Genomic DNA, 21,364 nt, shown 5'->3' with positions numbered 1-21,364 from the left:
GGGAAGCAAATGCAAACAGTGTGACATCACAGAGACCTGCCAAAGAGCCTCTACTGAAGCATCTATGCGTCTGCAGGTAAGCTGCAGGGATCTCCTCCAGCCTCCTACTGATGACGTCAAAACACAAATCACCATGTCCTGCTACAGTTTATCACTGCGTTTATTCATATAGACCATGAACAGTTATGACAGTCAGAGGCCAACATGCCACTATGACTTCACCCATCGGTTCAGGAGGTTCTGAGCTGATGATTTTGGCAGTCACATCTGTGTTTTGACCCAGGACAGACGAGTGAGGCGTGGAGCTGACTGAGAAAACACCAGTAGAAACTTCTCCATCACAAAGCATCCACATTCTAAAGTATACTTTTTTTTTTAAATCGTCTATTTTACTCTAAAATGAGACTTCATTTACAAAATGTGCGTACTGGGCACACAGCAGTGTGTACTGAGCTCATAAAATAAGTGAAAAGTAAGGTCATTTTCTCAGACTTCTATCTGCTGTTACTTTTTGTAATCAGAGTCACCCCCCACCCCCCCGCTGGCTTCATGTTTCAGAAGCTGAGGCTATGTCAACATTTTATATACAGTCTATAGCTTTTTACTTTGTCTACACAGGCACGGGAGGAAAGGAGGGTCGGGTTTGGGCATCCGAGATGGCAGAGCTCAGAGGACTTACCGGCGTGTCCAACACTATGAGCTGCAGCCAGAAGTAAAGCAGAGACATGCAGTTAGGAGACCCTCACCCTCCCTTCTCAACACATCCTAGGTACATTTAAACATCCTGAACTGACACCTCATTATCAGGTATTCTGACACTCAGAGCTTTACAGCACTGGTGAGGGTTGGGGGGGGGCACAGCTTAGGAAAAGAAGCTTTGCAGACTCACTATCATGCCGTGAAGGGGCAGCTGTCCGTGCACTTTGAACTGATTGGTTGCTGTAACACCTTTGCTTGTGTAGAGCAGCATGTCGGAGAACTGAAAAGACATTAGCACAAACATTAAAACCTGCTAACAATGATGAGAAGCTTTAGAGTTGAAGTGGAAGTACTGACCAGGAAAAACATCCTCTGCTGCAGCCCCTTCTTGGTGAGCTTGTACAAGCACCCCTCTCGAATGAACTCCTAGAAACAAGAACCTTCTTAGACTACTCGAGCTTATTACCCACTTCCCTCCCTACCCTCTGCTCAGAGTCACTGCACTCACCCTGCCTGGTGCAGTCAAGTTCTCAATGCCGATCAGGTCTCTCTGCAGCTCTGTGAGCTTCTGGAAATTCTCCAGCCGGATGAGACTGCTTTGCAGCTGGGCAGCTATCTCTGCCACTTCCTTCAGAGCCTCTGCACGGGACGACAAATGAGAACCCAAAGGAGAGGCATCACTGTCACAGTCAAGAGAGGAGATTTTCCCAACACTGACACATTTATATAGTTGGAAGTTACAAATATATGCATTAAAATGTGTTGTATTACTCGTGTGTGGTTTTACTACTAATCCTTTGAGACTGGTTTTCTGCTAAGTGTTAACACTAAAAGACAGTAAATATAATGAAGTACTTCCAGTTTAAACTACTTTCATGGTCACCCTGCCTCCTGTGGATCTGTGTGTGGGTACTGCGTATCACACAGACAGAACAGAGAAAATAAAGAGCAGCGATGCCCAAAATGTAACCTGGTTACTGCCATGCCGGCAGACTAATCTTTGAGTCAGCATCACAGTGCAGCCTTTAAACTCCCTGAGAGGAAGTTCTGGGTTAAAAAAGGCTTTGATATCTTAAAACCATCCAATATTCACTGCTCAGCCACAAAAGTAAAACCACTGCAGGTGTGGTGTATAGATGTGTGAATATCCTGCTGTGAAGCCCTGGGTCCAGGACAGCGTGCTGCCGCTGTGCTGCAAAGGTCAACACATGCATACGACTCCCACGGCACAAGCGCCGCAGTTTCTTACTTACTGCTAGATGTGTTTGACTGTTACAAAGGACTGATGGGATGGTGAGGTATCAGCGCTGTCATAAGAAGAAAGCAGCTTTCAAAAACTAACCCTTGCAGTCGTCATAATCACGGTGGGCAGGGGAATAATGCTTGCACAGTCTCTCCAGGATTAGCTTGTAGTGCATGAGGCGCTGGATGGGCTTGAGCAGGAATGTGTTGAGGGGCAGGTAGCAGACCTTTTGGAGTTCAAACTCTTTGTAGACCGTCTCCAGCTTCTTCAGCCTCTTGGAGGCCTTCTCTAGCTCTGTTAACACTTCATCGTGTTTTTGTAGGTAACTGGTGAATTCCTGGAGATCAAACGAAAACGAGGGTCAGCCAAACGTGAAGAAGGGGGGGGGGGGGGGGGGGGGGGGTATCATTAACAAAAGTCTTCTTACCTTAAGAGCGCACATGTTCTTCAGCATCACGTCACCAATCCTCTGGTAGTCACCTTTGACATGAGCATTCGAGCGCCCCTCCCTTAGAAAACAGATGTGCAGAGTTTGTCTTTGTTAGGATCTCATCAGTCAGGAGCTTCACTGAGATTTATCCTCTCACACACACACACACACACACTTCTAAGTGTAAGCACTTTCTAACATACACACTTTCATACCCCGACGGTCGTGTCAGCGAGCAACTTGGGGTTCAGTATCTTGCAGGAGCAGCCAGGGATCAAACCGCTAACCTTCTGATTAGCAGGTGACCTCCCTCACCTACTGAGCTACAGCGACACCCCCCCCCCCCCCCCCCCCGAGTTAACAATCCAAGATGGTGGCAGTGAACGTAAACAGCAGTAAAACTGTTACAGCAGTGGCAGTGCAGGTTACCGGGCTCCACCCACGAGTGTGCTGCAGCAGCGTTTTTAAGCACCAAAAGCTAGCGATGTATGAATGAATGAATGAATGAATGAATGTATGAACGGCTCTACTTTGCTAAGAAGCAAAACAAATCCAGTTTTCCAACTTTACTGCAGGAATGCACTCAACTCAGGAGTGACATCACTCCAGAGGACTGCGGTACCTGGAACACACAGCATAATGAAGGACCTACCAGAGAGCCAGCCTCTGGTCCAGCTCCTTCAGGAAGCCTCGGTGGAACTCGTAGATGGGGTCGATGTTGGAGAACAGGAGGGTCATCAGGCCTTCGGGCATGGCGTTCTCTTTGATCACAGCGCTGCGGAACCACTGGGAGCAGACAAACAGATGCCATGGAGGTAACATGAGCATGGAAGACAGAACAAGTCTGCTGTAACAGCTGAGCCTCTCAAGAATCAACGGACTCTGAAGTCCTTTGGCTCTTCGTCACATAAGTCTGGTCTCAGTTATTTTGAAGGGAAGATTAAGATTTATTTTCAGTGGTTATTGAGACAAAAGCTTCATGTGCTGAATCCTGATTAAAAAGAATTCACAAGTTTGGTGAAATTTACCCTAAAATTAAACTTAAAAAGCACCCCCCCCCCAAAATTATACTTCTATGCATGTATAGAGTTTCATTACAACTTTATTAACTGCTCAATCCAAACTGCTGCTCATGCCATCAGAGCAAAAGGAGCACACTTGTCTCCATCTTCCCCACAATAAGCTGATATGCTTGACACCACACAGGTGAAATATAGTAGTGCATCTCTAATGTGTGCGGGCAGCAGTGTTACAACATAACTGGCTCATGTGATTCACAATCCAGCTATGGACCAGCTATGGACCAGCTATGGACCAGCTATGGACCAGCTATGGACGAGCCCTTCAGGTGCAAACAGCTGCAAACGTCTTTTTAGGGTTTATTTTAACACCAGAGTCGCTCTCTAGCATCGTCTCTGATAACACTTATTTGATGTTCACCCAGTGATCATATATTATTGTGTAATTAAAATCCTATGATATTATTCACCTGAAACTTAATATCCATGCTGTAAAAGCGCCTCTAACTGTGCATTAAACAGAAACGGAAGAGTGTGTGTTTATGAGATGGAGTCACTTCTAAAGTCGAAGCCTTTCATCTCTTTGCTCGGCCTTCAGAAAATATCAGTTATAGTGTTTAATACTCAGTTTGCATCTTAAGCACTGAAGGCAGAATGAAGCAGCAACAGAGAAAAGTTAAGAAAATCATCAACACTTGAGTTACTTAACCCCAAGTTGAGCAACACACACACACACACACACACACACACACACACAGCTGTGCAAAATACTTTAATAATGAACTGAATATATGTATGATGCACACCACAGTCAGTCATTCTGCCTCACACAGATACTTAGTTTTTCATTTTTTAAAACTTTGCCAGGGGGGTGTGTGTGTCCGCGCGCGCATAATCAGATCAAAAGAAAACCTTACCACAGTGATGACCTCCAGGTCCTTCAGGTACGTTCGCTCTGTGGTCAGAATCTCTTTGGCAATGAAATAGGCCTTATCGGTGGGATATCGCTGAGGTGAAAGAGAGGTTCGTTAAAACTCTGCTGTGAATAAGAAAATAGACTCAAATGGTTGAAGCTAAACTGTCTTTCCCTCCACTGTACAAGAACTTCTCATCCCATTGTTAATTACAGGGAAAACTAAGTGAGTGTGTGTGTGTGTGTGTGTGTGTGCTTTGGGGATGTGAGGCAGGTTGTTGGAAGGGTTGACATGTAAGAGGTGTACCTTCCTCCTGCCCTCCTCCTCCTCCTCTAGCCTGGCATTGCTGCCCACCTCGCTCAGGATGGGGCTTTGCAGGGGCGACGGGGCCTGGCCCGGCAGGCTGAGGGTCGACATCTGGAAGGAGTGCGACAGGCAGAGGGGGCCTTTGGAGGCGACGGGTGAGAGCTGCGGGCTGTCCACCACTGAATCTGTGGGAGAAGGAAAATCAGAGTTACAGATGGAAATCAGTGTTTTGTACTGTGAGGTTTTAGATTCCATGATTAAATGTTGGACAGGATAAAAATATGAAGGGTTAAGGAACTTTCAGGGCGGAGCTTAAATCAACGCTCTACATGCACAAACTTGTTCATAACACTTATGCAATATTTTGAAAACAAATACGTAACCCTTAAAATTCTTCTTCACCCAAACAGTTTTTCCACTATCATCTCATTTCCTCTCAGAGGGGGAAAAATAAAACCAGCCCCAGATTCAAACTAAAATAAGTTCATCTCTCACACACACACAAATAAAAAGGGAGGCAACAAAGGGAGGTAATGCTTCCCACATTTCCCCTCCTGCCCTCGTTTCTAAAGCTCTCGACAAGGAAGACAAACGATGAATAGTAACCGATACAGGCCCGAGTCACGCCAGAGAACCGGCTCTGCTGCTTTTGTTCTGCACAACAAATCAGGAGACAAAAACAGGCAGACGAAATGCCAGAACAGACCAGACTCCTAACTGAGTCATGGGTCACCACAGCTGTTCTTCCACTTCTATTAGAGAGGGGAAGAGAAAAAACAAAAAGACGACTCACTACTCGACCCGGAAATAATTGCTCACGCAGAGTTATCAGGAATGCGGCCTGTCTGGAGGGCAAACAGTTGTTTATAGTTTATTTGAAGTGCCCCCCCCCCCCCACACACACACACACACACACACAGGGACTAACACGGGGGGAGGGAGCGGACATAGGGCTCCACAGCAGGAAGACGGGGGTTTGCTGTGGAATGACTTGGCACAAGGCCTGTGCAAACACACACACACACACACACACACACACACACACACACACACACACACGGAGCTGGAATTCAGTTGAGGAATCTTGTGTACAAGTCTGACCCAGCCCCCAACAGCATGTGTGCCTGCTGCCTCAAATATGATGGAAAACTGCATGGAATTCTCTGTAATGATGTTAGGAGAATCACACACCAGGGAGTGGCTTCAGTGTGGAACATTAATGAGGCCATACAAACATCTGGCACGTGTCCCCATATTTAAAAAGACACTTTGGTGAGCAAAACAAAAGTTGTTCTCTCAAAGCTCAAACTTTGAGCTTTGAGAGAGCTATACAGTCAGGATAAAGCAGCAAGTTCACACACACACACACACACACACTGCAGTTACAGGACTCATCCCTCTCTAACTTTGCCCTCCATGTTCTGGACCTCAGACTGTAACACCACAGCAGCTTCTGCTACAACTGAAACTAAGCCTTTGATTTCAGTCTGCAGCTTAATAAAAAGAATTTTAAGTCTGACATTCATGGTACCCAAAAGTTATTACTTTATTCTTTAGAGTAAAACATACAGAACATTAAGTACAGGCTGTTTATAATTAGTAGAAAATATACATGTTCAGGGTTAAGTGGTGATTACTTGGTGTCTAAGTGCAGTTAGCTGGTTATAATCGTCAACTGGTCATTAAATAAATCTTTAGTTAAGTGGAAAGAATCACATGGTAAAAAAAATAAAATAAAAAGCCATGAAGACAAATCCTTCAGATCAGTGAACTCTGAAGCAAAAGAAGATTTCTCCCAGGTGACACACACCTGTCCACACCTGTGACTGTAGAGATCGCAAAAACACTTCTGGGGTGTTTTAGCCGTCCTTCAAAATGACAATGAGAAAAGATGAGTATCAAGTGTCTAATGATTACAATTAAGGAAAAAAGGCCTAATCTGTATATCCCCTTTCCAAAAAACTTTCCCCAAAAGCAGGAACCTACACCTGAGATTGAAAAAAAAGTGCTTTATTAACAACAACAAAAAAAAAAAAAAAAAAAAAAAAAAAGGGGGATCATGGTGTAAGTGCTACAGGCAAAAAAGGGCAATTCTGTAAAATGTACAGACAGCCAAGTGAAGACTTCAGGCACATTAAGGTGAACTTGGACTCCAGACCATTAAGAGGAGGAAAATAAAAGCTTATAAAAAACTGTCTCAGTTAAATGCAGAATCAACTCAGGATAAATAAATCCACACAGCTCACTGAGGTCAAGCAAACATTACAGAGGGGGAAAAAAACAAGAACAAAAAAAAAAAAGCTTTGAATGCAGATTTGTTAGTAACTGACTTGACTGGATATATTAAAAAAAATTATTTCATCGCGAATGTGCAAAAGACCCCCGCTTCCCCAAACCAGTCAGAACTTAATCTGGTTTTTCTGGCCGCCTCTAATGCCCAAACCTCCAAACAGGCTGCAGGCTGAATGCCAGAAGAAACCAAGCTGAACGTTTCTTAATCGAGAAGCTTTAAAAGCTACGGTACAGTTTACTGAAGCCTTACATCCATACAGGTGATACATTCATTTTATAGAAAGTGGCGTTAACAGTGCACTCAATGGCTCATCAGCACACCGTTTACATTCTTTAACTCAGCTCAACAGGAAGGAAAAATGCGAGTTGGTGTCAGCTTTGGGAAATATACAGACATGATAAACCTACCCAGGCCAAAAAAAAAACTACCACAGCTGTGGGCTGTGAACAGCACCAACTTCAGCCAGCAGGTGGCAGTGAACCACAATTGAAAAAAGAGGGGGGTGGGGGGTGGAGGGTGTGACATGCCCTGTGTTTAGAAAAAAGGAGGCCTGTGTTGAACACAGGCCACTACTGGTTTCATTTCCCCCTGACAGAGACTACAGCTCACCATCCACTGGAAAAGCCTGCACTGCCCAATAAGCGCCAGAAATTAGATTTAAACACACTAATAGTTAAACTGTTACATGTTTGTCAAGTACTTAAAGTAAATTAGGAAAGCCCGTGCAGGTAAAGACAGAATTAAAGCAAAAGTAGAAATCATTAAAACTCTGCATTACTTACAAGCTTAAATGATCTGGAATCATTATATCAAATGATCAAATTTAGACATGGAATTATTATTCAGCAAGTGGAAGTTAAATTGGATAATATGCACCGTGCGTTCTTTTTTAAAACACTAATGTCTACATTAGTGTTTTTAACATTTTAGGAAAGGCTTTTATTTTGAAAGCTTTATCTTTTAATGCATGTTCAATATTTTCTCTTAGAAGCCTAAATGTTGCAGATAAGACAACTGATAGGAGATTTGGCATTCAAGGCTCTCATAGCAATAAAAGCCACGTTCCAAGACAGGAATGATTTATAAAAATAAAAAAAAAAAAAACATGGCAGGGGATTAAAAACAAAACGGTGCTGCCTGCAGGAAAAACTATGCATGCAACAATTTCCCCCCCAACTCTGAGAAGAGAGGGTTAAAGTGAAAGAGCGGCTTCACTGACGAGCCTTAAAGCTGAAGAGATGATGATGCAGCCATCTTCATAAGCATCTCTTTTTCAACAATTAAAAGCATCTTAAGTGCTGTCGAGACTCTGATTAAATGGTGAAATGTATTGTTGCTTATGCGTTAAAATGTTCTCTATATTTGGACAGCCCTGGGCTGCCTTCAAGTGCTTTATATTTTAACATGGGAGGATCCAGAGGGCTCTGCTAGTGCCAGGGCCTGCAGGTTGTGACACTGCAGGAGGAACTCCTCGATTCCGTTGCTCCCCGTCAGAGGATTACTGTAAAATAGGTTCTGCTCAGGGGGAAGGACGCTGTCAGAGCCCCAGTCGGAGTCTGAATCCGAGCTGCCGTTCCCTGAGCCCTCAGTGGCAGTGGGTGGGTAGCTGAGCTGCTCCAGCTGCTCCACCAAGTCACTGAACTGCACAGCAGAACTGCTCTCCGAGCGCACCGAGTACGCTGGGAAGTTGACCATCGAGCTGGCCTCTGACTGGATGTCAGACCCCGGCAGGCGAAGCGAGGAGGAGTCGGGGCCTCCACAGCCCACCGACATGGACTCGCCTGCGGAGCTGAGCCCCAGGTTGTCCAAGGAGCTGCACTCTGAGCGGTTATTAACCAAGGAGCTGGTCTCAGAGTGACCAACAATGCTATCAGGGAAGGCATTGGTGTTCCCATTCAGATCCTCAATTCCCACACTAAAGAGCCTGTTTTTCCTAAGATCAGATTCCTCCATTAAATCAAAGTTATCTACTTTATCCTCCAGCCCATAAGAGTAGGCCTCGACACCCCCGCCATAGAAGGAAATTTCAGTGGGATCATCATCTATGAATTCCTCAGTAACCTGCAGCGGTGAGCTGGACATTGAGAACATGGGGTTCTGTTTAGTACGCAAAAGCTCCGCCTCAAAAGCCTCAGGTGTAAAAACCCCTGTCCTTTTCCCTCCCCCCCTTTTCCCCCCACGCTCATTATCCTCATTGCCATTTTTGGAGGGCTGTGATTGAGAAGTGCCACTCTCTACACACACAAACAAGGGGCTGCAGTGTCCTGCTGCCTGACTGCTGGGGGCACCTTGAAAAGCGTAGGGTGACGGGGAAGTAGGCTTGATGGGTTCTTCCTTCGGGGGGCTGGGGGGTCTGGTAGCTTGCACAGGGGACTGAAGCTGCTGCTGAGGTGGTGCTGGAGACTGACTCAGTGCGGACAAAGGCTGGTGCTGAGGTTGGAGTTCTGTTCTCGGGAAAACACTAGGGATGTGTGCTGACTGGAAGGACACGGCAGTGGAGGAAGGTTGACCCGGGGACCTGAGACTGTCGTTGAACGAGAAGCTCTGAAAGAAAGAAAAAAAAAAAAAAAAAAAAAAAAAACAAAAAAGATTGCAACAGACACGAAATCAAAACAAGAGGACAGAGGAAAGGAATAAGTAGCCTCTTTCCCACCAACAGGGTTCCGGAGCATTTATTTACTCGGATCTCGGCCGAAAAACGGGTTCAACGCCGGCCCCGCAAACTAGCTGGTCTGGAACCAAGAACGCGTGCCGAAAGCGGCAGAAGGGCGTGACTCTGCCGTCTCAACATCAAGTTTTCTACCATATTACATGTGTAATACATGAGAAAAGTGATTTTCAGGGCTGTGAATTAGGTTGGGCTCTAAGGCTGAACTTGCTGCTTTGTATCGGTTCATATCACAGATAAAAGGACACAAAGTGCGTTCTTGTCGTCTTGCTCTAATCGCTGTCTGTGTTTCCCTCTGTGCTGCACACAGATGCTGCAGTAGTTTGGTTTGGACCCTAAAACGTATTTGCAGCACAGAAAGGAGAGCGTGTTCTCCCACGTTTGTGCGCTTCGGCTTCAGTGTCCAGATGAGGACCTGCCCACACTCATACGTAAAGGAGCAGTTCACAGAAACACGGTGGGAACGCGGGCCCGTTCTTAAGTGTTTCGCCGGTTCATTGGGAACAGCACGCAAACCGGCTCCTCGGCGGTGGGAAAGTAGCAAAGGAGACAAGATCTACATTAGTTTATCCATCGAAGCCAAATTTATGGACTGTTTTAGTGGTGCATCATTTACCTGTTTTGGCACGTCGGCGGCGAGGGATCGAGCTGACATTCTTACTCTACTGTTCCTTCTGAAAGAGAAGAGCTCCATGTCATTTTGTAACAACTGCTGCTGTGATTTTTATGTAGAAACCTTTCCAGCAGATGCTTAAGAAGAATCAGAAAGACAACGAGCTTCTCTAACACACCTCTGGTAAGGAGTTCGCTTTGCTCCATTTTCCTTGACGTAGTCCACAAGCTGCTTCTGGGTTCTTCCACTGACAGAAAGGGTTTTAAATTAAAGCACTTAATGTAACAAAGCAGTAAAGGTGACACCTGGCACTGTGTTTATGTTGTTAGTCAATACCTGTATCTGAAGGAGGAGCCTCTGGTGAAAAGCATAGCTTTGGATTTGGGCTGTGGTTGGTCAAACAGGCGGAAGAATGAGTGGTACTCCACACAGACCTTCCAGAAGACTTTACACTGGTCTCGACTGGCCATCAGAAACTCAAGGGTATCCTGGTGGGGCCCCTGAAACAAAGATTAATAAGTAGAATAGAAGCATGCATCCATCTGGTCTCCGTCTGATCCCTCTATGGATGTGAAAGCTCAGATTAAAAGGACACTGATCTGTTCTTTAACACTTACGTGGACTTCTGGGTGAAGCTTGATCAGGAACCGTTTCCTCTTGAAGCTCAGTTTGCGAATCTTGGACCAGTTAAAGGTATTTATTTTTGTGTGGCCCTGAGGGAGAAATACATGTGGAATAAAGAAAGAAAATCAGTCACACTGTTGGGGACTGGGACGTATACACATGGAAGACGACTAGACTCAGAGCAGCGGTCACCTGAAACACCTGGAGGCCCATGTGAGCGACAGACAGGTTGATCTTGGTGCCTTCGCGGTCAGCTGCTGGGTGGAAGCGGACACCGTACATTTCCAGTTTACGGGCGATCTCCAGGATCTGGAAATCTGATTCGGCGGGAGTCTGGCCCCTGGTACAAGAAAGACGACGTTAGCATTCACTGGCAAGGGCAGATCCTCCGGTGTGCTGGTCTTACAGTGCACAGGGGGTCGGGTTCTTCTCCACAGCCCACCGATGGGTTCAGACTCTGCATGTAAGTACGTTTGCGTGGCCTGACTTTTGCTCGTTACTGATGTGTAGTGTGTGCTGGCTACATGCAGGAGATGCCAGTGTGAAACTATGCTGGTCCAAAAAGAACAAATCTCACCCATTAAAGGGGGAAACATCTTCATTCACCACAGGGATACTCAACTCAGACTCATCACTGAGTGCCTGTTGACTCCGACCATTTTATAATAACATTAAAGTGGTTGCAGTTATGTTTGTGCTGTATGAACGCTTTCAAATGTAAGCAGAGTACCAGAAACTAAAATGCAGTTGCAGCCATCAAAGAATAAAATAGGATTAATATTTGAGCTAAGTTAATAACTCGTCTTTCTCTGAAATTTAAATTAACTGCACTGTCCTGTTCGTGATCCACTCACCCTGACCTCTGGCTGTACTCCTGCTCTACCAGCTCTCACACACAAGCCTCATGGATCCTGGTGCTCACCACATCACACAGATCAGGAAAATGGAGATTTTTCAGGCACTGCCTCAGTGATTTAGGACTCAATGGGGCAGCGCTCTGGTTTCTCCTGTCATGTTTGTAACAGGCAGTAATAACTTACTCCAATGAAGATGCAGTAACCAGTTTCAAACACCACCCAGATGTAGCGAGCTAGCTGACTGCTGCAGCCTCGGTTCCCTCACCAGAACATAACTGCATTAGTATTGCCAACGAGCTCCATACATTAGAGTTTGTTCAGCACTGAGACGATGCCTCCATTAATCCCTGTCAGTGCGTTCACCACAGAGTACAGCCAAAGCAGCCAAAGCACATTTGTTGGAACAAATTTGGGAGATGTGTTTTCATAGCAGGCTCCGTCCAATCACAGTCTGTCTTTACTCCAATTTACAGTTTTGATCAGGTGGAAGTAAAACTGCAAGTGTCTGATCTCTCCCTGGACTGCTGATCTGGAGACTTGGATTTTTAAAAAATAGCTTTAACACAGACAGAAATGCTATTTTGGCCTTCGAGCTGTTACTGATTAAAAGCCCAGCATCTGAGGGCTTAAAACATACTTAAAGTCTTCCTTCTGTTTAGCAATAGGCTTTAAAATCAGCTTCAAGTATCTCAAGTAGCATTTTTGATGATTTATGTTGTGTCATTTGAAGTGTTTTTATTTAATAACCCCGACCGCCTCATTCATTGCAGATCAGTTGTATAAAAACACCCCAACATGTCATTTTAGGCACTTGTGATTCACAATTTGCCTCAGAATAAGTCAAATTAATATTAATTTAATCTCATGAACTTTGGTATCAAATACATATCTGCAGTATTCAGATTTTTTTATTTAATATATAAACATGACACCATATTTACATAAGTTAAATAAATAAAAAAAAATAAAAAAAACTTCAGAAAACTGAAACAAAGCATGACAGCGTGACTCATACCGAGCAGCGTGACCCTAAATCCTTTCTAACTTTAAGGATTTGAAAGGAGTTATCTAAAAACGATGTGATTACAACCAAACAGCATGTTACGAAGACATATCCATCCAATCATCACCCTCTTCTAATTTTGTTCATCCGTTAAGCAGTGAAATCTCCTTAGGGCCCTCCCCTGCCCCACTGGCCTTATGGCTAATAGACCGGCCAGAGCAAAGGATTAGGCCCGGGAGCTCGCTGCCTGTGCTTCCATGCTGCCAACCAAGGGAAGAGATTAGCAGAAGTCTTTAGAGCTGCCTAATACACTGGGTTGAAAAGAGCCCCCATTGGCCACAGGATAGCACTGTTTTTACATGGGAGCCAATGGTGGGAAAAGTGCAGTGAAAACCGGCAGAAACCCCTCACTGGGGTTTGTTTAGCAACAACACTCAATAGTCACACTTCAGTGACCTCATTACGGTAAACTGGTGTTAAACCACATAAAAAAGGACAAGTTTCTTCTTTTAATTTGAAGTCACTCAAAATGCAGTTACAGCTGCAAACACACACCTGAGCAAATAAACATGCTCACCTCAAGGCTGAATACACCTCCAGCATCTCTGTGGGTGGGGCTTATTACATCTCTTCATAGTCACAAGGGTGAGTGACGGCAGTCCCGCAGAAAAATGTTTTCACACATGAATTTTTAGCCATTTTGGAAGAATACTTTGGGAATTTTCCCCACAGCAGGAAATGGTCTGCTGGAGACGAGTTTGCGCTGCTGGAAATACTCTGCGGTTTGGGCAGAGGGGCTGCCTGGGTAGCACGTGCAGCAGGGAGCACATGAGGCCCAAATGTAGCTGTGAAGTCTTTAACATGCGTCTCCATCAGATGTTTCCTAAAAAAAGTGCAGCACATGTGGGAAAATGGCTACAGACGGCCACATGTAGGATGTTTCAATGTCAAGCTGAGAAAGCGACACTTAAACACAGGCCAGATTTTGCTAAAGAGCTGGGACTCATTTAGAGAATGGGAAAAAAACAACCAAGAAACTTAATCCTTATACTCAATATGCTGCAGTGTTTAGATTCAGGAGCGAGATGCCAAAAACCCAACACTCAGACTTTAATAGTTTGGGCATGTTTGAATAAAACCAGGAGGGCACAGGTGTGTGATACACAGCAGTAACTGAGGACACCACTTCTGTCAGTGATGTAAAAGTCATCACCACACTCTCCAGGCAGACTCGGGCCAGCTGGCTATACCCCCTGCCTGATAAACAGGCTAATGGTGCAGTCTACACAGGATACATTCGGGGCTGCAGACACAGGATTTTGGGGGCTGACTGCTTTAACTTTCCAACAATGCATTTCACAGATCTTCACACTACGAGCCTTGATGCAGATTCTGCAGCATGTGGTGCAGAACGCGCTGAGCACATAAACAGTGATGCTGAAATCGTTCTGCTGGACTGTGTGCTGACATACTCCAAGCATACTTCTCAGCATGTTCCAATCTCAAAACATACCCTGGTAATGACACCACATCTGTAGCTTACACACACACACACACACACACTATTATCGGACACAGCTGTGAGCACGTTCACCTGATGAAGTAGCCAATCAGAAGAAAGCTGGCTTAAGGGCTAAAATGGCTCATTTCAGACAGATGAACTGTAGGGCAAGCAGATCGTTATTTTAACACTGACTCATGCAAAGCTCCACAAGTCCAAGAATAAAAAATATAGAGCTGGAAATGAGAAGGTCCACTGCTACAACCTGTGGTGTGTGTGCGTGAAATATATTCACTCCAAGTGGGAAAATATAAACTCATTTGTTTAATCGAAAGCTTACATGTCATCTACCAGGGAAGTAAACCTGTGCCATCTGTCACCTCTTACCAATATGTAAATTCAGCGCCTGTTATCATCAATGCCAATCGAGGTATCTGTGATCATTTGCATTTTACCTGCATCCTCACAGCAGGCCGCTCTCACTAACCCTCAATATGATTGCAATGCCTGGAAGTCCAGTGTCAGGAAACTTGTTGCAAACTGGCCTGATGTGGTCTTATTTATTCTCAGAGGTGCACAGAACCACCTGCAGGCAGCTGGTCTCCTATGGAGTCTCTGCATCACCATCTGAAGAAACTCAAAGACCGGCTGACTTTCATTTTGTTAATGAGATCAGGAATGAGTCGCTCATTCCCGTTTATGTTTGCAGGTCAGATTCAAGTATTCTGAGTGTGCCAGGAATGCAAGAAAGGAAAGCAGCCATAAACCGAACTGTGGAGTCAGACGGTTAAACGATTCAGAGCAGAGAGAAAAAAGACAAAACAAGAAGTCACAGCTTACAGATGTCTGCGGTGGAGCTCCATGATCCTCTCTTGTACCTTCTCCTGGTAAGGCAACAGCTTGTTGATCCTCAGGTATTCTCTGTCTGCAGCATCATCGTAGTCACCGATCTCCGCTGTGTTCATGGAGGCACAACAAGCCTATGCTCATTTTAGGTTTTAACAGACTGTTTCTATTCTTGTGTGTGACATTTGTTGGTACTTTAGATTATTGATCATATAAGTTATTCCTAAATAAATCCATAATTTATTGTAAAATACTCCCACAGTTGATTTTATGTCTACACATCATCTTAGGCTTTCTCATGCTGTCTCTTAGCAGACCTTTAGGAGGTGGTGGGGTACACCACTGAACCTTGTTTCTAAAGATTAATACTTCTACAGACTATAAGATTCCCTTCTTTAAATCAGGGCTTTCTGTGAGCAGGAATGTGCTCTGAAACAAGTCTAAATGTTAACAGAGATGTTGCTGTTAATTTGCTCTGGTTAAAGTGTCGGCTTAAAACATACATTGGACAAGGTGTGAGGCCAGCAGGGCTCCAGTATTTTCTGTGCAGATCAGCCTGCCCTCCATCAGATCCCTCTTCATCTGCAGGGAGAATAAATACCTAAAAAAGAAACCCACAGGAGCTTAGTGTCCATCTGTTTATGTTCATGCGGAGTAAATCATGGATTAGGCATCTTTAGAAACGTTAAGTGCTGTGAAATAGCACCTAACGTTTCTAAACAAGGATCACAAGATTTTTAACTGCAGAAAAATCATTTCAAAGATATTTTTGGGAAGAAAAATACTCTGAAGCCCTGAAAAACTCCTGAAGAGAGACACTTTTGCCTCTAAAGCACCTCACCACAGGTAGAGATAAAAATGATATCCAGAAGGAAATTACATTCACTGACCTGGTGTACTCCTCCTGCAGCTGACCGGGGTCAGGAGGGAAGAATTTCACTGACAGTCTAAAAAGTGTATTTGCTGGTCCTGTGAAGAAGAAAGGAAAAACAGAACAGATCAGTGCCCAAAACACTTTTATTAAATGAAATATGAGCTCAGCATTGGGCTTACTTACTTCTGACTTGTTTTGCAATGGGTTTTGTGGGTTCCAGCCAAACCTAAAGGGAACAAAACAACATCACATTATGATGAACCCCAGCTTTGACGAGTGGCGACAGGCTAACTTAAATGATTCCTTTATAACAGATTACACGGGGCTGCTGCAGCACGCAAACAGAATAGAGATGTCACAACGCTGATGGCAAAAAACTGGCTTCCCTCAAGGAGCTGCTCACACCGTCCCATCTGGGGCTGATTGAGGGAGGAATGTGCTCAAGCCAGACAGATATACTGAGAAATTGGGATCAGCTGATTGTTGCCTAAATTCATAGTTACCTGTATGCTGGTCTGTGTATAAAATATGCAGAATTATGCAAGCTTTCTGCTTGTAGTCCAGATTCTACTGGCGAACCACATTTGAGCAAACGGTCAGTGTAGAAAGCAAGAGAGGGGATTACATGTGCCCACACACACCCCTGAAACCATCAGCCATCATCTGATGTCGTTTTAGCCTTTATCTGAAATAAATCTCTGCATTTGAGTGGTGGACCAAACAGGAAATATGAGCCTGGATGTCCTCCGGCCACACTGGACACTCGGAACCCCGGCTCTGCTAAAGGACCGACTAACAGCGATGTGGTGCTTGTGGGATGTCAGTAAACTTCAGACAATGTCGGGGACACGTTAAACTTCTCAACTGTGAGGAGACCACATTCAAGGGTTCCCTACAAACCCAGAGCCTCTGCAACCATCAATGAGTGAGTCACTGTATACGTGGGCAGGATTACAGCAGCAGTCTAACTGATGGGCTCTGGGTCCCAGTCGTCCCATCTCCCTCCCCTCACAGCAGATGACCCCCCCCTCCCTGAGCCTGGTTCTGTTGGAGGTTTCTTCCTGTTAAAGGGAGTTTTTCCTTCCCACTGTCACCAAGTGCTGCTCATAGGGGCTCATTTTCTCTGTATTATTGTAGGGTCTTTACCTACAATATAAAGCGCCTTGAGGCGACTGTTGTGATTTGGCGCTGTATAAATAAAATTTAATTGGGGTCTCCCCATTTAAAAAAAATAAAACTAATATTTTCCCCTTCAAAGCCATCTGCTTGTGCACCTCTAGACTTTTCCAGGTTCTGCTGCCATTTTCAGATCTCTTGAAAACTTGCACATCTGTGATTTCACCCCAAAGTTTTGTAGACACAAAAAAAACAACCAACCAACCCAACTTGTTCAGTTCTACTGTAACGTCATCCAGCGTGCAGAGGTAGAAGATCAAGGCGACAGAGTGGGACCTCCATGGAGTGAAACAGAAGAGGAGTGACCCCATGGGGCACATTAGCCAAATTTACAGTACTTTGTACTGAATTCAATACTCACAACAGGCAAGTTTTAACAGAGGAAATGATTCATGACTCACATGATTAAATCATCATGAAAACATTTTCCAATTATTTATTAAATTCAATATGTTATTCTTCTGAGTAAGAGCTTCCTGAACGATGAACTGACTGATGAGGACACAGCAACTCCTCTAAAACCATCTCACAGCGTGCGCTTTACCCCCACAGCTCACCAACAGTTCATGACTTCAGCTGCAGCGACGCTTCTTTCACAAGATCAGAAAAAACTAAATTTGTATGAGTGCATTTAATTTGTTACTGGAGGACGCTTCTTTAAGAACCTGACTGCACCGTGCAGTTAAAGAAGAGGGTTTGATCCTCAGGCAGTCGAGGAGGCCGGTGAGTCTTATTAAACACTGGCCTCGCTCTCTTTGAAGAAGATCTATAGTGGGCTTTATCGCTCCTCTCTGCTGCTTTACAAAAACTTCTAGGTGGTCTTGAATTCCACTTATGTTTCTGGAAGAGTAAAACAATGGAAAGTCTGACGTGTGTATATCAGCACTGTTGCCAGACAAGTTAAAAATATTCCTAGATTATATACTACTCAACTCCAGTGAAAACACTACCTCACTGTTTGCACTGCTCAAGCAGAGCGACAAAGTCACCGAGACCTGACTTATAAGTCCATGCTGCTCCCTGATTCCCCACTCTGCTGTCATCAAGTGTTTGACCTTTAACCCATCGTCTGCCTCAACCGACAACCAATGTGCAGTCAGCTCCTGCGTCTGTTTCAAACAGGAAATAAACATGTGTACGTACCCAGTTCATCTGCATGTTCTGAAACTCGAGGCCAAAGTAATCACTCTCTATGAGGTTGCCTCTGTGGAAAACCTCAGAGAGGAGGGTCTGTCCAAGAGCCTTTGGCTGAAAGGAGAAAAAAACAAGAATTAATTTTTATTTTCATCACTGTTTCAACACAGATTTCAGAAGTGCTGTGACAAAAGGAACTGCTTTGAAACCGTAAATATTCAGAGAGATTCCACAGATGGAGAGCATCATCAAAAACTCATTTCTGCTCAGCCTGAAGAGAGCGAGGCCACGCTGACGTTCAAAGCGAGCGCTGGATAAATGCTTTCTGCCTGTGTGGTGCACAAAACATTCACAGCTGCAAGTGATCCACTTCATTGTGTGTTTTATGGTTGCGCATGTTCCATCTGTCCATTTAAATCCTTCGACTCGGACGAGCGTGTACGCTTATTGTAACTGCACCGTCTCTCTGCCCTGAGAAACGGCCGTGCAGGAGATCTGCAGAAGTTCCACCATCGCAGCGCTCTGGGTTTGTTTTCACTAAATGAAGAACTAATTACTATGTCTGAAGAACACACTGCACTTGAGGTTTGGAATCCCAGCCTGTGACTTCTTGAGAAAATTATAGCCTGAAACATCTGGTTGTAATGTAAAATAGTATTTTTAAAAGCTATATAAAAAGCACTGCTTTGCATTGGCTCAAGTAAAGCATTACAACTCAAAGCTCGCCAGGAGGTTTACTGTAGTCAGTCTTTTCATTACTTTGATGCAATCACATGTTTAGCATTCAGGAAATCTATAAATTGCAGGTGAAACCTACTGACACAACATCCATAAATTTGGGAATCTCTTGTAAAATTCCCCTTTTTCCACACATTCAAAAAAAAAAAAAAAAAAAAAAAAAAAAAAAAAAAAAAAAAAAAAAGGTATCTGATTCCAGCCGACCTCAAAGGGAACAAAAAAACCACTGCGCTGAAATACTTCGGGTTGCCTTTGAGCGCAGGCCAAACACGATCCAGACAGACATCGGTGAGTTTTGGAGATGAGTCAGCAGCCAAATGTAAGGAACACTTTGCGGCGTTTGACTCAGTGAGTGCTTCATTAACAAAGTCATTAGAGCAAAACCAAATCTGCACTGCGGTTAGACAACATTTCCACACGCTAATCCCCATTTCAGTGTCCTTGAGGTTTGCTGTGTACACCTCAAGTCAGTGTAATTCAGGCAAAGCAGCAAACAAACTGCAGACTTAAGCTTTAATGCACACTGTCAGACAGCTACAATCAGCCCAATCACCAGAGGTGGGAAGTAACGAAGTACAAATACTTCGTTACTGTACTTAAGTAGATTTTTCAGGTATCTGTACTTTACTTAAGTATTTATTTTTCTGACTACTTTTTACTTTTACTCCCTACATTTTTACACAAGTATCTGTACTTTCTACTTCTTACATTTTCAAACAGACTCGTTACTTTTTAACACGTCAGAGAGAAGTTTGCATTTCCGGTCAGTGTGCCGTCAAACATCAAACGATCTGAGCCTAAACGGAGGAATAACAACACATTAGAGACAATCGTACTGCGTATCCTCCATCATCGGGGCTGATCTCGTACAAAGGGATTAAATACGCAAACCCATATAATTAATGTATCATTTATAGCGCTATAATCGGGCCGGACCGAGTCCGTAAGTTGCGCTGCGGCACATAAACAGCTTAGCTAGCGCTACTGAAGAGGAGCGAGCATGAAGGGAGTAACGTGTGTCAGGTAAATGCAACGTTTCTAAATGCTCAACAAATATCAGCAAACACACAAAGTGTGTGCAGTTTGTCACACAGTGTGTCTGCTAGCTAAAAGAAGAGCTGCTGTATTTCAGGGAGAGCAAAGATAGAGAAGTTCACTCAGAGATGGAGAAAGAGGACAGAAGAGGAAGAAGAGAGGTTAGAATTAAAGGTAAGGACTGGAAAATAAACTGAAGTATGCTGACGTTGTGTAATTCAAAGATTCTATGAAAATACTGCAGTTTAGGTCAGCTTGTTGTACTGTATTTACAGTAAAGCTCTGTGTTGGACTGGAGCACAGTGTTTGTGTTCATGGTCAGAGTTACAGGTTCCATCAGTGCAGCAGAGATGAGTTTGAATCAAAGCTGCTGATGCTGAGATTCATTCACTGAATCCAACATTTCTACAGCCTGTATGCTGTCAGTGTAGGGGATGGAGATCAGCTCAGAGAGCTGTGAAATACTGGGTTACATCTTTGAGAGTTCAGTTCATCCACACAGAGCAGTAAACCTCAGAGCAGCAGCAGCAGGTCAGCTGATCACAGCCTGCACACCAACATCATTTACTGCAGCTACAATAGAAAGTTGTGATTCTTCTCCCCATGCAGAGCCACTACAGCTGATCTTAGGGTTCCTCCACCTTCTGAATCCCACTGTAACCCCTGAGTATCCTCATGTTGGTGTTTAGGTGGAGGCACAGTCACCCTCTACTATGGAGGACACAGAGAACAGAGCTGTGTTTAAATTCCCTTTAACAGTTTGTGTCCTACATAACAGTTTCAAGCTGAGTGCATTCATTAGGATTAAAATTTAGATTGGAATAACATTTGTATTCTCATGTAATATTATTTTATATTATTACAATAATATATAATGAGGTTCGGTTAGTTTTACAAAAAAATAGCTTGTAGAAACATCCTCCAAAGAACTACTTTTACTTTCTTACTTTGAGTACATTTCAGAGCCTGTACTTTTTTACTTTTACTTAAGTAGAGAAGTTGAACCAGTACTTCGACTTTTACTAAAGTATTTTTTAACATAAGTACTTGTACTTCTACTTAAGTACAGAATGTCAGTACTTTTGCCACCTCTGCCAATCACTGAATGTTAATCTTCAAATCAAGCAGAATTTTAACTGAGAACCGAGGCAGCGGGTTCGAGCCCAGAAGTACTCGGCAGGTCGGACCTGCTGAGGATCATGTTCTCAGTACAGCAGTCATGAGCAAACTACTTAATGTTGACCGTTTTTCCTCGGCAGCCCTCCCCTGGGTTACTCATTAACACTCTGCAGGAATGTAAAAGCCCGTTTACCAGCACAATAAGAGCAAACTTTGACATGTGGTTATCTTTTACAGTCTGACAGGGAGGGGTGACCTTTTCTTACCGATGC

At 44.1% G+C, this 21,364-nt stretch overlaps 1 protein-coding gene across 2 annotated transcripts in view; it reads right to left on the bottom strand.

Annotated features, from left to right (window-relative positions):
- farp2 (FERM, RhoGEF and pleckstrin domain protein 2) overlaps nucleotides 1–21,364 on the bottom strand; it is a 33,352-nt gene that overhangs the window by 6,028 nt on the left and 5,960 nt on the right. The window contains exons 3-22 of one of the 2 annotated variants that reach the window (XM_030726872.1): nucleotides 18,210–18,314; nucleotides 16,074–16,116; nucleotides 15,907–15,985; nucleotides 15,520–15,617; nucleotides 15,011–15,125; nucleotides 11,002–11,149; nucleotides 10,803–10,898; nucleotides 10,522–10,685; nucleotides 10,364–10,432; nucleotides 10,189–10,246; nucleotides 9,193–9,448; nucleotides 4,612–4,796; nucleotides 4,309–4,398; nucleotides 3,025–3,158; nucleotides 2,370–2,451; nucleotides 2,042–2,279; nucleotides 1,208–1,338; nucleotides 1,057–1,125; nucleotides 890–979; nucleotides 680–700 (exon numbers count right to left, since the gene is read on the bottom strand). In XM_030726872.1, coding sequence (XP_030582732.1) covers nucleotides 680–700; nucleotides 890–979; nucleotides 1,057–1,125; nucleotides 1,208–1,338; nucleotides 2,042–2,279; nucleotides 2,370–2,451; nucleotides 3,025–3,158; nucleotides 4,309–4,398; nucleotides 4,612–4,796; nucleotides 9,193–9,448; nucleotides 10,189–10,246; nucleotides 10,364–10,432; nucleotides 10,522–10,685; nucleotides 10,803–10,898; nucleotides 11,002–11,149; nucleotides 15,011–15,125; nucleotides 15,520–15,617; nucleotides 15,907–15,985; nucleotides 16,074–16,116; nucleotides 18,210–18,314 — 2,271 coding nt within the window. The remainder of the gene's footprint in view (nucleotides 1–679; nucleotides 701–889; nucleotides 980–1,056; nucleotides 1,126–1,207; nucleotides 1,339–2,041; nucleotides 2,280–2,369; nucleotides 2,452–3,024; nucleotides 3,159–4,308; nucleotides 4,399–4,611; nucleotides 4,797–9,192; nucleotides 9,449–10,188; nucleotides 10,247–10,363; nucleotides 10,433–10,521; nucleotides 10,686–10,802; nucleotides 10,899–11,001; nucleotides 11,150–15,010; nucleotides 15,126–15,519; nucleotides 15,618–15,906; nucleotides 15,986–16,073; nucleotides 16,117–18,209; nucleotides 18,315–21,364) is intronic. The other variant, XM_030726873.1, reaches the window with a different exon arrangement.

This window comes from Archocentrus centrarchus, chromosome 4, assembly GCF_007364275.1.
Source record: "Archocentrus centrarchus isolate MPI-CPG fArcCen1 chromosome 4, fArcCen1, whole genome shotgun sequence".
In the NCBI taxonomy this organism is placed as follows: domain Eukaryota; kingdom Metazoa; phylum Chordata; class Actinopteri; order Cichliformes; family Cichlidae; genus Archocentrus; species Archocentrus centrarchus.
The sequence above is the reverse complement of the archived record's forward strand: the minus strand, read 5'-3'. Positions and strand labels throughout refer to the sequence as shown.